The sequence below is a fragment of the Periophthalmus magnuspinnatus genome, chromosome 2 (genome assembly GCF_009829125.3).
Source record: "Periophthalmus magnuspinnatus isolate fPerMag1 chromosome 2, fPerMag1.2.pri, whole genome shotgun sequence".
In the NCBI taxonomy this organism is placed as follows: Eukaryota; Metazoa; Chordata; class Actinopteri; order Gobiiformes; family Gobiidae; genus Periophthalmus; species Periophthalmus magnuspinnatus.
The window spans coordinates 15,784,527-15,797,614 of NC_047127.1; the positions used below are offsets into that span (position 1 = coordinate 15,784,527).

At 42.8% G+C, this 13,088-nt stretch overlaps 2 protein-coding genes across 6 annotated transcripts in view; both read right to left on the bottom strand.

Annotated features, from left to right (window-relative positions):
* The window catches only part of cdk15 (cyclin-dependent kinase 15), a 227,410-nt gene that overhangs the window by 7,876 nt on the left and 206,446 nt on the right, over window positions 1–13,088 (bottom strand). The gene's annotated exons all lie outside the window — the stretch shown is intronic.
* LOC129456783 (protein TsetseEP-like) lies at window positions 91–10,008 on the bottom strand. Of its 2 annotated transcripts, XM_055226568.1 has the most exons (4): window positions 9,628–10,008; window positions 9,080–9,211; window positions 8,857–8,927; window positions 91–956 (listed from the first exon to the last, which is right to left on the bottom strand). In XM_055226568.1, exons 1-4 carry the CDS (start codon window positions 9,998–10,000, stop codon window positions 423–425), a joined length of 1,110 nt encoding a protein of 369 aa, XP_055082543.1. In that variant the 5' UTR covers window positions 10,001–10,008; the 3' UTR covers window positions 91–422. The 2 variants fall into 2 exon arrangements, with proteins under 2 accessions (XP_055082543.1, XP_055082554.1); XM_055226579.1 differs by lacking the exon at window positions 9,080–9,211.

Genomic DNA, 13,088 nt, shown 5'->3' on the forward strand with positions numbered 1-13,088 from the left:
TTATTTTTTTACAATAAAACTCTGACATTCAGAAATCATTTTTGTACATTTCCTTTTTAAAAATAGTCCGTCAAGTGCATAGGACCACAGACCTGCATATGTGCTGTGTCCTACTCCTGAGCCGCAGACCTGCATATGAGCTGCTGCTCTACTCCTGAGCCACAGTCTGTAGTTAATAGTTTGCAGTGACACCAAGCTGGGGTTGTTTTGCATGTATCTCTGTGGTGGAATGTTACCATGGTGACACAATGCACAAATGTGTGAGTTTCAACCAAAAGGTGAGAGTGCCTGAAAAACAGCTCACCCACTGTTCTTCCAACTTAGTCAGCTCTTTATGGCCAGTGTGCTAAAATAAAGCTCAGATTAAAGACTAACTTGAGAAACAGATCTTCAGACAGAGCAGTGCCCCAGTTAGCAAAGTATCAGTAGAGTCCGTTGGGAGGGGGGAGGGGCCTGGGCATCTGTGCCTGGGAGTAGATGCCCTCTGGAGGATGGGGCTGCCGCAGCTTGGCTCCTGATCTGACTCCAGTTCTGGGTCCAAATTTGGGTCCTCTTCTTGATTCTTGTATAGGTTCTGGTCCTGGTCTTGGTCCTGATCTGGGTTCTAGTCTTGGTGGCAATCTTGGTCCTGGAGCTGGATCTGATATGGGTTCTAGTATGGGATCTGGTCGGGGGAGTCCCTTTCTTGGTCCAGATGTCGGTTTTGGTCCTGGTCTTGGTTCTTGTATAGATCCTGGTTCTGGTCTTGGTCCTGGTCTTGGTTCTTGTATAGGTCCTGGTCCTGGTCTTGGTACTGGTCTGGGTTCTAGTCTTGGTTCTGGTCTTGGTCCTGGTCTTGGTTCTTGTATGGGTCCTGATCCTGGTCTTGGTCCTGGTCTGGGTTCTAGTCTTGGTTCCAGTCTTAGTCCTGGTTTCGGCGAGGGTCGTGGACTTGGATTGAGCTGGATCTCCTCGTACTGAAACAGAAAAACAGAAATTGATTATGATGATTCTAAAGTCTAACCCGTTTCACATGTTTCAAACTGTTTAAAATGAACTTGTTCTGTTTTTCACCTTTTTAAGTCTAAATCAGGCAGAGCTCCTTGAAAGTCATGACTAAGATTTAGAGTTACATATATTTTAGTTGATAATGTCCACACGTTGATCCGACCTCCTTCAGTGTGGGGGTAAACAGGAAGTGCGCCTCTCACTGTGAGTCAGGGCTAACCACATTCACACACACACAACTTCTAAAGAGCAAAAGAGCTGCGGATGTCACAGGTCAAGAGATACTCAAGAAAAAGGAGTAAAAATAGGAATAATATCAGAGGCAGAAGCAAAAGTGAACACACACACACCCCACACACACAAACATGCACGTACACACATGCACGTACACACACATGCCCACACACACATGCGCGTACACACACACGCACATACACACACATGCCCACACACACACACATGCACATACACACACACCCACACACATAAACACACACACATGCGCGTACACACACATACACGCCCACACACACACACACACACACACACATAAACACACACACACGCTTGCACATAAGGATTACATAAAGAAATATCGTGAAATAAGTAAAAATGTAGAAATGAACAGCTAACTACTAACTTAAAATAAACATCAATCATTGTTTAAAAAGGAACATCTTAAACTTTAAAAAAAATAATTTTCTAACAACATAAATACTGGCAGAGCAGCTACGCAGCCACGGCTCGATAAACCACAGAGTGTTTTGATTGGTTCTACTCAAAGGCAGCACAGCCCGTACAGTCTGGCCATAATTGTGAGCATCTGATAAAACAGTTCATTTGTTATAAATCATTTCTGGGACTTTGGTTAAAATTATATTTCTAATAAATGTTACTAAATGTGAGTGTGTGTTTACAGTGACCCAGGCAAGCTCACTGATCTGATTACACAGGCTCTGTATGAGCAGCTCAGAACAATGGCTTCTCTTTTATTGTGGGCGACTTGTTTGTCCAAACGGCAGATGCGTGATCCATGTGACTCCTGACATACAATTGTTTTTTCAGCATTGATAACTAATTTACTGTCTTGAATCCATTATCGCCACTGCCAGCTCCTCGTTTAAGATGTTACTACGGCCTGCAGTAGCGGCAGATGCACATAAAGTGGTGTCATCTGCATATATGGCCATGTTTGCATGTTTCAGTATAAATGGAAAAGTCATTAGTAAATACAGAAACAAAGGGGCCCAAGGTAGTTGCCCTGTGGTACACCACAGCCAGTCCCCTCAACCTCAGACTAACTACCATTAAAATAGACTTTAAACTCACGATTACTTTGATGATTTTTCAGTTTGTCTTGTATTGTGTTGGAAATGCCTTTGATTAAACTTGAATGAATGATGTGAGAAGTGAAGCTGTTAGGTCTGCCACAGCTTTAGTGGTTCAGTTTCAAGATGATCAACACCAGCTGCTTTATCCGTGCTTCTCTGTAATAATTATTTAACATGATTTTGTGTTACTGTGTCAAATTGTAATTTACATTCTTTGATAATACATTTTCTTATTAATTCATAGGAAATATTGCCCTTTTGCCCAGGCTCCATGGAATTACTCACTTTCTGAATTTTATCTTTTAAATTGGCTAAAATTATTTGCAGTGTCTCTTGCAGATTAAATAAGTTGTAGATTGTTTGTTTCCTCCCAGTATTTTATTTGACATTCTCCAAACTTTTGCATTATCACGTTTTGCATCTTTAATCTTCATGCATTCTTCACGTGATGCCAAACAAAAAAGATTATTATGGCCACGCCCTCTGACATACCGTAAGTGGGCCATCTTGGATTGAAAATTCCGAAATGCCGAGTCAGCGTTTTCGCTGACCTCGCATTTTCGTCAACTCCTCTGAAGGCGCTTCACCTGCAGGGCTGAAATTCACTGTACATCATCTAGACAAATGGGGCATCAAAAGTTATCCAATTTATGATGATCCCTTTCACGGTTTCCGTGCGGCGAAGCCGCAAAATTCCATCAGAATTTTTGCAATTTTCAAAAGTCTAAATTTGCTCCCGTTTGCACATGCAAAGCCCGATTTTGCTCAAATTCGAATCAGTTGTAAAACTTTCGGGCCTAAAGCTACTCATTATCACAGAAACTAAATTGGCGCGATAGCGCCCCCTACAGAACATCTAATACATTTGTATGGAGGACCGAAAATTTAGTTTTCCCAAATGTTACCAAAGTTGACACAAAATTCCATTGGGTCATCCCAATCAATAAAGTCAATCAGACCTATGTCGTCTTTTGCACCGTGTTGCCATGGCGATGCGCCAAACTGCCAATGTTATCCTAATGGGAAACCTCCCAATTTTTCCCATTCATGGGAAAAATATTAGTTTCATGGAATAATGTGAAATTTGGCACCATGACTCTTCATGTCATCCTGATCAAAAAAGTCAATCAGACCCATGTCGTATTTTTCACTGGGTTGCCATGGCGATGCGCGAGAGCGCCCATGTTATCCTAATGGGAAAATTTCCAAATTTTCGCACATTTCAAAGTCTCATAACGAGTTATTCGCTTCATTGAGAAATGTGAAATTTGGCACAGTGATTCTTCAGGTCGTCCCCGTCAAAAAAGTCCAGGGGGCCAAGTTTGTATTTTGCACGGTGTTGCCATGGCGATGCCTGGAAAACCCATGTTTTTGCATTTTGTGCATCAGCACTTCGAATGTGTTTTGACTTGTTTGGTGACAAGTGCAGCCCAAAGCCGCAATATAAAAGGGACAAGTGGCGCGTTAGCGCCACCCACAGGGAGTGCCGGGTCGGCCGAGTGCGAAGCACGGCCCGTGAGGGCCGTTCGATGCCGCTTGCGGCTTTAATTATTTCTTCTTCTGCTCTTTGAGCAGTAATTTGACCCCCTGAACATATTCAAAAACTCACCAAATTTTGCCCAAAATTCAGGTCTGCTGAAAAATTTATTTTTTTATGTGGTGCATCATTGGGCATAAAAAAATGGCGCGACAGCGCCCCCTGCAAAAGTCAAAATACATTGCGTCAATGGGAGACGTCGCGACGTCAAGTTTGGCGTAGAGCCACGAAATTCGGTACACGCATTCTTCAAGTGATGCCAAACAAAAAAGATTATTATGGCCACGCCCCCTGACGCACCGGAAGTCGGCCATCTTGGATTGAAAATTCCAAAATGCCGAGTCAGCATTTTCGCTGATGTCGCATTTTCGTCAACTCCTCTGAAGGCGCTTCACCTGCAGGGCTGAAATTCACTGTACATCATCTAGACAAGTGGGGCATCAAAAGTTATCCAATTTATGATGATCCCTATCACGGTTTCCGTGCGGCGAAGCCGCAAAATTCCATCGGAATTTTTGCAATTTTCAAAAGTCAAAATTTGCTCCCGTTTGCGCATGCAAAGTCCGATTTGGCTCAAATTCAAATCAGTTGTAAAACTTTCGGGCCTAAAGCTACTCATTATGATAGAAACTAAATTGGCGCGATAGCGCCCCCTACAGAACATCTAATAAATTTGTATGGAAGGCCGAAAATTTAGTTTTCCCAAATGTTACCAAATTTGACACAAAATTCCTTTGGGTCATCCCAATCAATAAAGTCAATCAGACCTATGTCGTCTTTTGCACCGTGTTGCCATAGCGATGCACCAAACTGCCAATGTTATCCTAATGGGAAACCTCCCAATTTTTCCCATTCATGGGAAAAATATTAGTTTCATGGAATACTGTGAAATTTGGCACCATGACTCTTCATGTCATCCTGATCAAAAAAGTCAATCAGACCCATGTCGTATTTTTCACTGGGTTGCCATGGCGATGCGCGAAAGCGCCCATGTAATCCTAATGGGAAAATTTACAAATTTTCGTACATTTCAAAGTCTTATAACGACTTATTACCGTCAACGACGAACACAAAATTTGGCACAGTGATTCTTCAGGTCGTCCCCGTCAAAAAAGTCCAGGGGGCCAAGTTTGTATTTTGCACGGTGTTGCCATGGCGATGCCTGGAAAACCCATGTTTTTGCATTTTGTGCATCAGCACTTCAAATGTGTTTTTTGACTTGTTTGGTGACAAGTGCAGCCCAAAGTCCCAATAAAAAAGGGACAAGTGGCGCGTCAGCGCCACCCACAGGGAGTGCGGGGCCGGCCTAGTGCGAAGCACGGCCCGCGAGGGCCGTTCGACGCCGCTTGCGGCTTTAATTTTTTTTTATTTCTTCCTGTTCTGCTCTTTGAGCAGTAATTTGACCCCCTGAACATATTCAAAAACTCACCAAATTTTGCCCAAAATTCAGGTCTGGCGAAAAATTTATTTTTTTATGTGGTGCATCATTGGGCATAAAAAAATGGCGCGACAGCGCCCTCTGCAAAAGTCAAAATACATTGCGTCAATGGGAGACGTCGCGACGTCAAGTTTGGCGTAGAGCCACCAAATTTGGTACACGCATTCTTCAAGTGATGCCAAATAAAAAAGATTATTATGGCCACGCCCCCTGACGCACAGGAAGTCGGCCATCTTGGATTGAAAATTCCAAAATGCCGAGTCAGCGTTTTCACTGACCTCGCATTTTCGTCAACTCCTCTGAAGGCGCTTCACCTGCAGGGCTGAAAATCACTGTACATCATCTAGACAAGTGGGGCATCAAAAGTTATCCAATTCATGATGATCCCTTTTACGGTTTTCGTGCGGCGAAGCCGCAAAATTCCATCGGAATTTTTGCAATTTTCAAAAGTCTAAATTTGCTCCCGTTTGCGCATGCAAAGTCCGATTTGGCTCAAATTCGAATCAGTTTTAAAACTTTTGGGCCTAAAGCTACTCATTATGTTAGAAACTAAATTGGCGCGATAGCGCCCCCTACAGAAAATCTAATATATTTGTATGGGCGGCCGAAAATTTAGTTTTCCCAAATGTTATCAAATTTGACACAAAATTCCATTGGGTCATCCCAATCAATAAAGTCAATCAGACCCATGCTTTTTTTTGCACCGTGTTGCCATGGCGATGCGCCAAACTCCCAATGTTATCCTAATGGGAAATCTCCAAATTTTTCCCATTCATGGGAAAAATATTAGTTTCATGGAATAATGTGAAATTTGGCACCATGACTCTTCATGTCATCCTGATCAAAAAAGTCAATCAGACCCAAGTCATATTTTTCACTGGGTTGCCATGGCGATGCGCGAAAGCGCCCATGTAATCCTAATGGGAAAATTTCCAAATTTTCGTACATTTCAAAATATTATAACAACTTAGTCGCTTCATTGAGGAATGTGAAATTTGGCACAGTGATTCTTCAGGTCGTCCCCGTCAAAAAAGTCCGGGGGGCCAAGTTTGTATTTTGCACGGTGTTGCCATGGCGATGCCTGGAAAACCCATGTTTTTGCATTTTGTGCATCAGCACAAATTGACTTGTTTGGTGACAAGTGCAGCCCAAAGCCGCAATAAAAAAGGGACAAGTGGCGCGTTAGCGCCACCCACAGGGAGTGCGGGGTCGGCCGAGTGCGAAGCACAGCCCGCGAGGGCCGTTCGATGCCGCTTGCGGCTTTAATTTTTTTTTGTTTTTTGTTTTTTTTTTTACTGTGGATCAGCCCTGGATGACTGAGGGATTACACAGAGGTTTGTTCCTTAAACTGCACACATTTAAAAGAGCTATTTTAAACACCTTATCCGACAAAAACATCATCAGATATCATCGCTATCAACCATTAACCATTTGACTATGAATATGACATTTCATCACACATACATTCACATGCAGCCACACGCACACTCTCTTTAACACGTGTCAGCCGCACTGTGCTCTGGGACTGTTTGTCTCACCTTTAAGTGTTATTATCAGCGGGCAGGATGAAGGGCCTCATGTCTCACTCAGGTGTCCCGCTTTTTGGGCCTGATCTCCTGAAAATTGTCCCGTGTCTTCGCTGTGTCAGCTCCTCAGTTTCATTACGCGAAATGCAGCACATCTCCTTCGCGTTTTTACATCTCCTCTCTTCATTCTCTTCTGATGATTTTTTCCGCTGGTCCGTGCGCTTCTGGCTCCGACGGCAGTTTCTCCTCAAATAATTCCTTAAACCTCTTGGACATGTGGTTGGTCGGATTGCCCTTTTCGATGTCCGTTGCCAGACCAAATATGCACACATTGTTACTGACTGTGTCACAGTCCCTGCTCTGCTCTCCTCGTGTCCTCGTCTTCCCCCCTCCCTCACCTGTCTGTCTCCGGAGCGGGGCGGAATCCGGACTCCTCCCACGCGCACCTGCTCCCCATCAGCGCAATCAACGCCACCTGCCGTGGATAAGAGGGGTTCGGACGAGTCACTCGGCGCCGGAACGTCCGCGTGTTTCACGTGATTATACTTTTGGCTTTGTACTTTTGATTCATGCTCGTCCTCTGTGCCTCACTGGAATCCTTTTGTCCTGCTCCAGATATCCGTCCCAGAACCTGCTCCGGACTACCCCAGCACCCGCACCTCCGCCCTGGTATGTCCTGTATCCTCACTGCCGTGCATTGTGTCTCCCTACGCTCACGAACCTGCACCCACGCTCCCCAGCTACGTTGGACCTATGAACTCTGATCTATATGGACACTTCTATGAACTTTGTTTTTGATGAACATTTATTGTAGCTACGTTTGACCCACGAACTCTGATCTCTATGAACTTTGATTGCTATGAACATTTATTGTAGCTACGTTTGACCCACGAACTCTGATCTCTATGAACTTTGATTGCTTTGAACATTTATTGAGATTAAAGACATTATAAAACTTTGTGAGTCTCGCTACTCTGGTCCTTACGCCCCGCTGGTTACGACAGACTGTGTATTTCAGCCGTTCCGTTTTCTTCAGCTCTAAATTGGCTTTACGCAGACCCTCGCGCGCCGTCTCCAACCTCATAATGCGCTCCTCCAGAGTCGGTAAAGTGTTGTCCACTTCAACAAGCTCCTGTGTGGAACCAGAGATGTCATCCCTGATGGTATTAGGTTGATATACTGCCACACCGATCTCATCTCTTATTATATTGTGTGTCAAATCACACCAGTTCACTGTTTTCCACCTGTCGCTGCGTCTTACTCCGTCTTGAGTCCCGACTTTTTCCTTTTTCGTCTGGTTTACACTGGATTTTTGTCTTTTTGAACAGCATCATACTGAACTGAACTTTATATCTATCAGAGCTTAAGTCCTTGCTGTGTTCTCAGCTACTCAGCTCATATGCATGTTGTAGTAGTAGTAGTAGTATGCATCGTTTTGAATCCCATGTGGTATGTCATGTGAGTGCTTCATTAGTATATTGTGGGTGAAGAGCAGGGAGGACATTCAGCAGATTAAGATGAGACTCAGTCTATGTGAGTGAATGAGGAACGCACTTTGATACTGAATTGCATTATGGGATGTGCAAATCACCCCGGGGCTACAGAGGTATCTAAGTGTCTGCAGTACTATAATATCAGTAGTATCTTTAGTAAATGTATTTCATTTCAGTTTTGTGGGACAATGGTCTAAGCACATTTGGAGCCGTGCGTCCTGCAGGTTTAACACTCTTCTGTGTGCTGTGGTGTTCTAGACTCTGTGTTAGACCATGTGAAAACAGATACTCAATATAAATTCTTTATACAGTCTCTGGTTAAAACTGAGGCTCAAAGTTATTGAATCCTTATGTAGTGATGGTCATAGTAAAAAGTATTTGTACTATCTTGTATTGGTCCTGCTGCAGATGTACTTTTGAGGAAGACTTTGTGCAAAGTTAAGTCAATTCAAAAGAAATTTGCAGTTGAATTTCTGCTCCTGATATTGTGTCCTTTGGCAAAACACCATTCATTTGTGCAGAGTCAGGGGTGAGGGTTCCTTACCTGAGAGTCTGTGTGGTTCTGAAGTCCAGGTTTAGGATCCCACCTCTTCAGACAGAACAGCAGACCTGAAACTGTAATCAAAAACAATTATCAAGACCTAGTTTAGTCCTGCTTTAGTCCTGGTTTAGTTTTGGTTTAGTCCTGCTTTAGTCCTAGTTTAGACCTGGTTTAGTTCTGGTTTGGTCATAGTTAAAAATTTGAGGTTAGTAGATGTTCTTTTTACTTGTGATGATGAGGACACCGTTCAGACCTACAGAGCTGAGGAACAGGATTTTGTAGGTCATGCTTTGTTCCAGGTTCTGGGTCGGGTTCTGTGTCGGGTTCTGGGTCAGGTTCTGGATCAGGTCGGACTTATCTGGAGCAAGAGTCGAAGAAACTGAAGAAACTCAAGCCTCAGTGTCACAAAGTAAATGCATGGGCCGTGTGTCCTGAACACAAATGTGTAGAATCTATACCATCTATGGTCCTGTGTAAATGGAACATCTCGTGATGCTGGCACAGATAAATGCAATACTTTGTATCATAGCAACCTGGTCTTATTTTCCTCAAATGTTTTGGAATATTTTGAATATTTTTACAGAACTGTATTATGTGGTTATTGTCCTAAAGATCATGGGCCACTGTTTTACACGGTTGGTTTGAATGAACACGCTGAACTACTGCAGATAAAGCTGCACTATGTAACTTTTCTTCTGGAGGGTCACATGTGTGTCTCCATGGAGATGTTTACTGGTCATATCATTAGATGAGTGAAGGGAGAGTTGACCTCACCTGTGGTCAGGTTATATCTCTCTTTTACCACAAAAACCTCCTTAAATCCAAAAGTCTTCATTGTGCTGTTTCTCTGAGCACAGCTGTAGCTCCTCAGGTCGTCCTCACTGATGTTGTGGATTCTTAAACTGTTTCCTTCAACTGAAAACTTCTCAGAATCAGTCCAAATATAGAACTCATTAAGTGCAGTACTGTAAAATCTGCTGATACAGATGTGCAGTCCATTAATCTCCATAAACCAGAAGGTCTTCTCCACCTTCACAGAACAGTTCAGAACCACAGTCTGACCCAGATGGACCGGGACCTCAGACTGGGCCTGGACCAGAAGCATGACCTGGACTAAAACCAGGATCAGCACCCTCAGCGCAGACATGCTCCTTCCTCTCTGTCTCTTCTGCTGTACTCCGTCTCTCCTTGTCTCATCTCTCTCTGCTCTCCTCCGTCTGCTCTGGTCTCCTGTCTAAATCCTTTCTGCAGTGACTTCCTTGTTCTTGTTTTAAATTTTCTCTGTACAACCCACAGCTGTGGTTTTGTTTTAAAGGAACCTGAACTGTGACCTACATCAGACAGGAAGTTCCTTTAAAATGACAAATCTCACACAGAGAAGGCTCCTGCTGCAGGCTCATAGTAGCAGATACACCAGAACTGAACCAGGTCATCTACCCTCAACAAAGCTACTGGGCCTCATGTTCTTCATAAGATAAACCCTGTGCTCCCAATGGACAAAACAAACCAAAGACAGAGAAGTCAATGAGGAAACAGTGGTATGTGGGCTCCTGGTGGTACACAGGGTCCTCTGAAGTCCCAATCATTTAGTCAATTGTATCCACATTTCTGTTTTCCTCTGGGTAGTTTCTTCATTTCTGTTGTAGTACTACTGTAGCAATGATGTGGTTGGCCTAATTCTGTCCCATTGCAGATCTGATTCAGATCTTAGATCTGGTTTAGACTAAGTGAAGTGAAATAATTACATAATTGGTGGGAAAAGTTAAAGAGCCACTGAAATATACTGAAGAGGAGCTCCAGCACCCTCTTGTGACCCCAAACAGACTCGCATAATACTGTTCATGATGTTTATTTCAATACAGAATTGGACATAAAGAAAATCATCAATTTATTCATACAACATTTGGCTTTATTTGAATGAGAGAGCAAAAATACAAGACGTACAGAATAATAAACACGTCTGCAAAAAAATTAAATATTTAGGTTTTCTGATAAATCTGGTTGTAACATTTTTACATTTTTGTGCAAAAGCTTATCATATTAAGGCGCTATTTTTAAAAGCGAACTTCTTTTGACTCTCTTTAGGCAACAAGTTAATGTTTAATTCAAGTTCAGAACATTTGACCTGTGCTCTGTGGAGGATTTGCTGTTGATAAATGCCTTCATTTTGGTACATACGTTTTAGTTTTTGTTTCGATTAAATAGAATAAGGGCTGAACGATGTGAAGAGAACATAGAATGGTACTGGGTTTGCAGTGTGTCTGTGTTTTGCAAGAAATCATCCAGTAGTGCTCTGACTGACTGAAAAATATTGCATGTAAGTAAAGCAGGCTGCTGCAGTGGCCTAAAACCTGAATCCAGATCTGAAACAGTTCTAAGTGTAGTAGTTTAAAGTTCTTATTGTTAGTAGTGCACAGTAGCTGCCAAAGAAGCACAGATGAAGCAGTTCTACAGCCACAGAAACAAGCAGACTATCCATACATCTGCTTTAGTTAGAGTTAAATGTCCTGGTTTACATTCATAAAATATGTTACATCATGTCTGAAATATTAATGTGATAACCCTGGGTTATATGTCCCAGTTTGATTTGGAAAGATGATTGGCAGATGATGGTAGGCAGATGGCTGTTCGCAACCTGTTGTGGGTGTAAAATGTTTTATCTTTTTAAATGAAGACAAGAAACAAAGGAAGCCAGGATTACAATGTAACAGTCCCAGGGTCTGTTGACAGTGGCACCACCATGTGTTCCATCCTCCATACTTTTACCTGTGAAATAAAAGAAAACTTCAAACAGGGTTCATATGTGGCTAAGTCCACAGAAATCTCTTGATTGACAGCTCATAGAATACTCCAAAAGGCTTTGTGTGGCAGGTGTGGCGTCATTTAAATCATATAATAATCAACTTTACTTAACATTTGGAGTATGCTTGTCATTTCTAACACAGTTGGAGTAACCCAGAGTAGCTTTAGTGGTTATGGATTGATGTGCATCAGATAAAGAACTTCAAGTAGGAGCAAATGCTCAAAAAGAACCTACAGTTCCAACATGGCTGCCAAGTGGCATGACACAGTGGAGTGACCTCGGAATGACCCCTACAACACTCTTTGTTCATACCTGTCATGATGCTGAGTTTGACAAACTGTTTGTCCAGGTGAAAGATGTTACACTCATAGTCCCCCGAGTCACTGGCTCTGAGGTCCTGGAGGAGGATGGAGAAGTTCCCTTTGGAGTGTAGTTGTGGAAAGGTTTTCACTCGTTTGGGTATTTTAGTTTGGTTCAGTATGAGCAGGGTGTCCTCTCTGGGGTCTTTCCATATCACTGTGGGCTTTGGGGGCAGGTCTGAGTCAGTGTACACACATGGGAGGAGCACACTGAAACCCGTTTTACCCTCAACAGCAGCTTGTGACCTCCCTGAGGAGCAGACACACAGAGTTATCAGGGCATAGGGCACAACACAATAACACAGACATCGGAAAACTACAGCCTGGGGGCCACACACGGCCCTTTGGGCTTATTAATCTGGCCCGCCAAACGTAACCAATATTATATTAAAATAGATTTGACTTGATAAAACTGACTGAGTTTTTCTACTGTTTATTTAACTGAAATTTAACAAATTAAGTATTAACTTAATTAATGTATTTGGAAAATATTTTGTAAACATAATCATGCTTTGCTACATGTTGCAGGCTAAATCTCTAATGTAAAATATACATGTTTATATCCTGGCCCGGTCCCTCTGTCAAATTTTAGAATCCATTGTGGCCCGTAAGTCAAAAGGTATGCACACCCCTGCAATAACCTAATGATTTAGCTTACTGCCTCCTCACACTCTTATCTGAGCATGGGACTGGCTAAAAGTGATTATAGGCTGTGATGTACTTTGAATATCGGAGGCATGTATTTTCCCACTGTAATGTAACAGGAGGCACCTCAAGGTGTTGCTGCTGTAGCACAGACACAGTTTAAAGAGGAAGTTGTGCCCAGGAGGTATCAGTTTCCATACCAGGCCAGGTTATTTGCTGGACCCACACATGTGATAATTTCGCCAAAGTTCTTGGTTATCCTTATAAATGTTTTGTACTGCTGTTAATGTTTTATAAGGATGCACATTTGAATAGCTAATCGGGTGTTAGTGGCCACGCGGTTTTATGGCTGAGCTGTGACTATGGAGCTGTGTGTGTACAGCAAACGTCGCACAGGTAGCTCCCATTTTTAAACAGGGTATATAGTC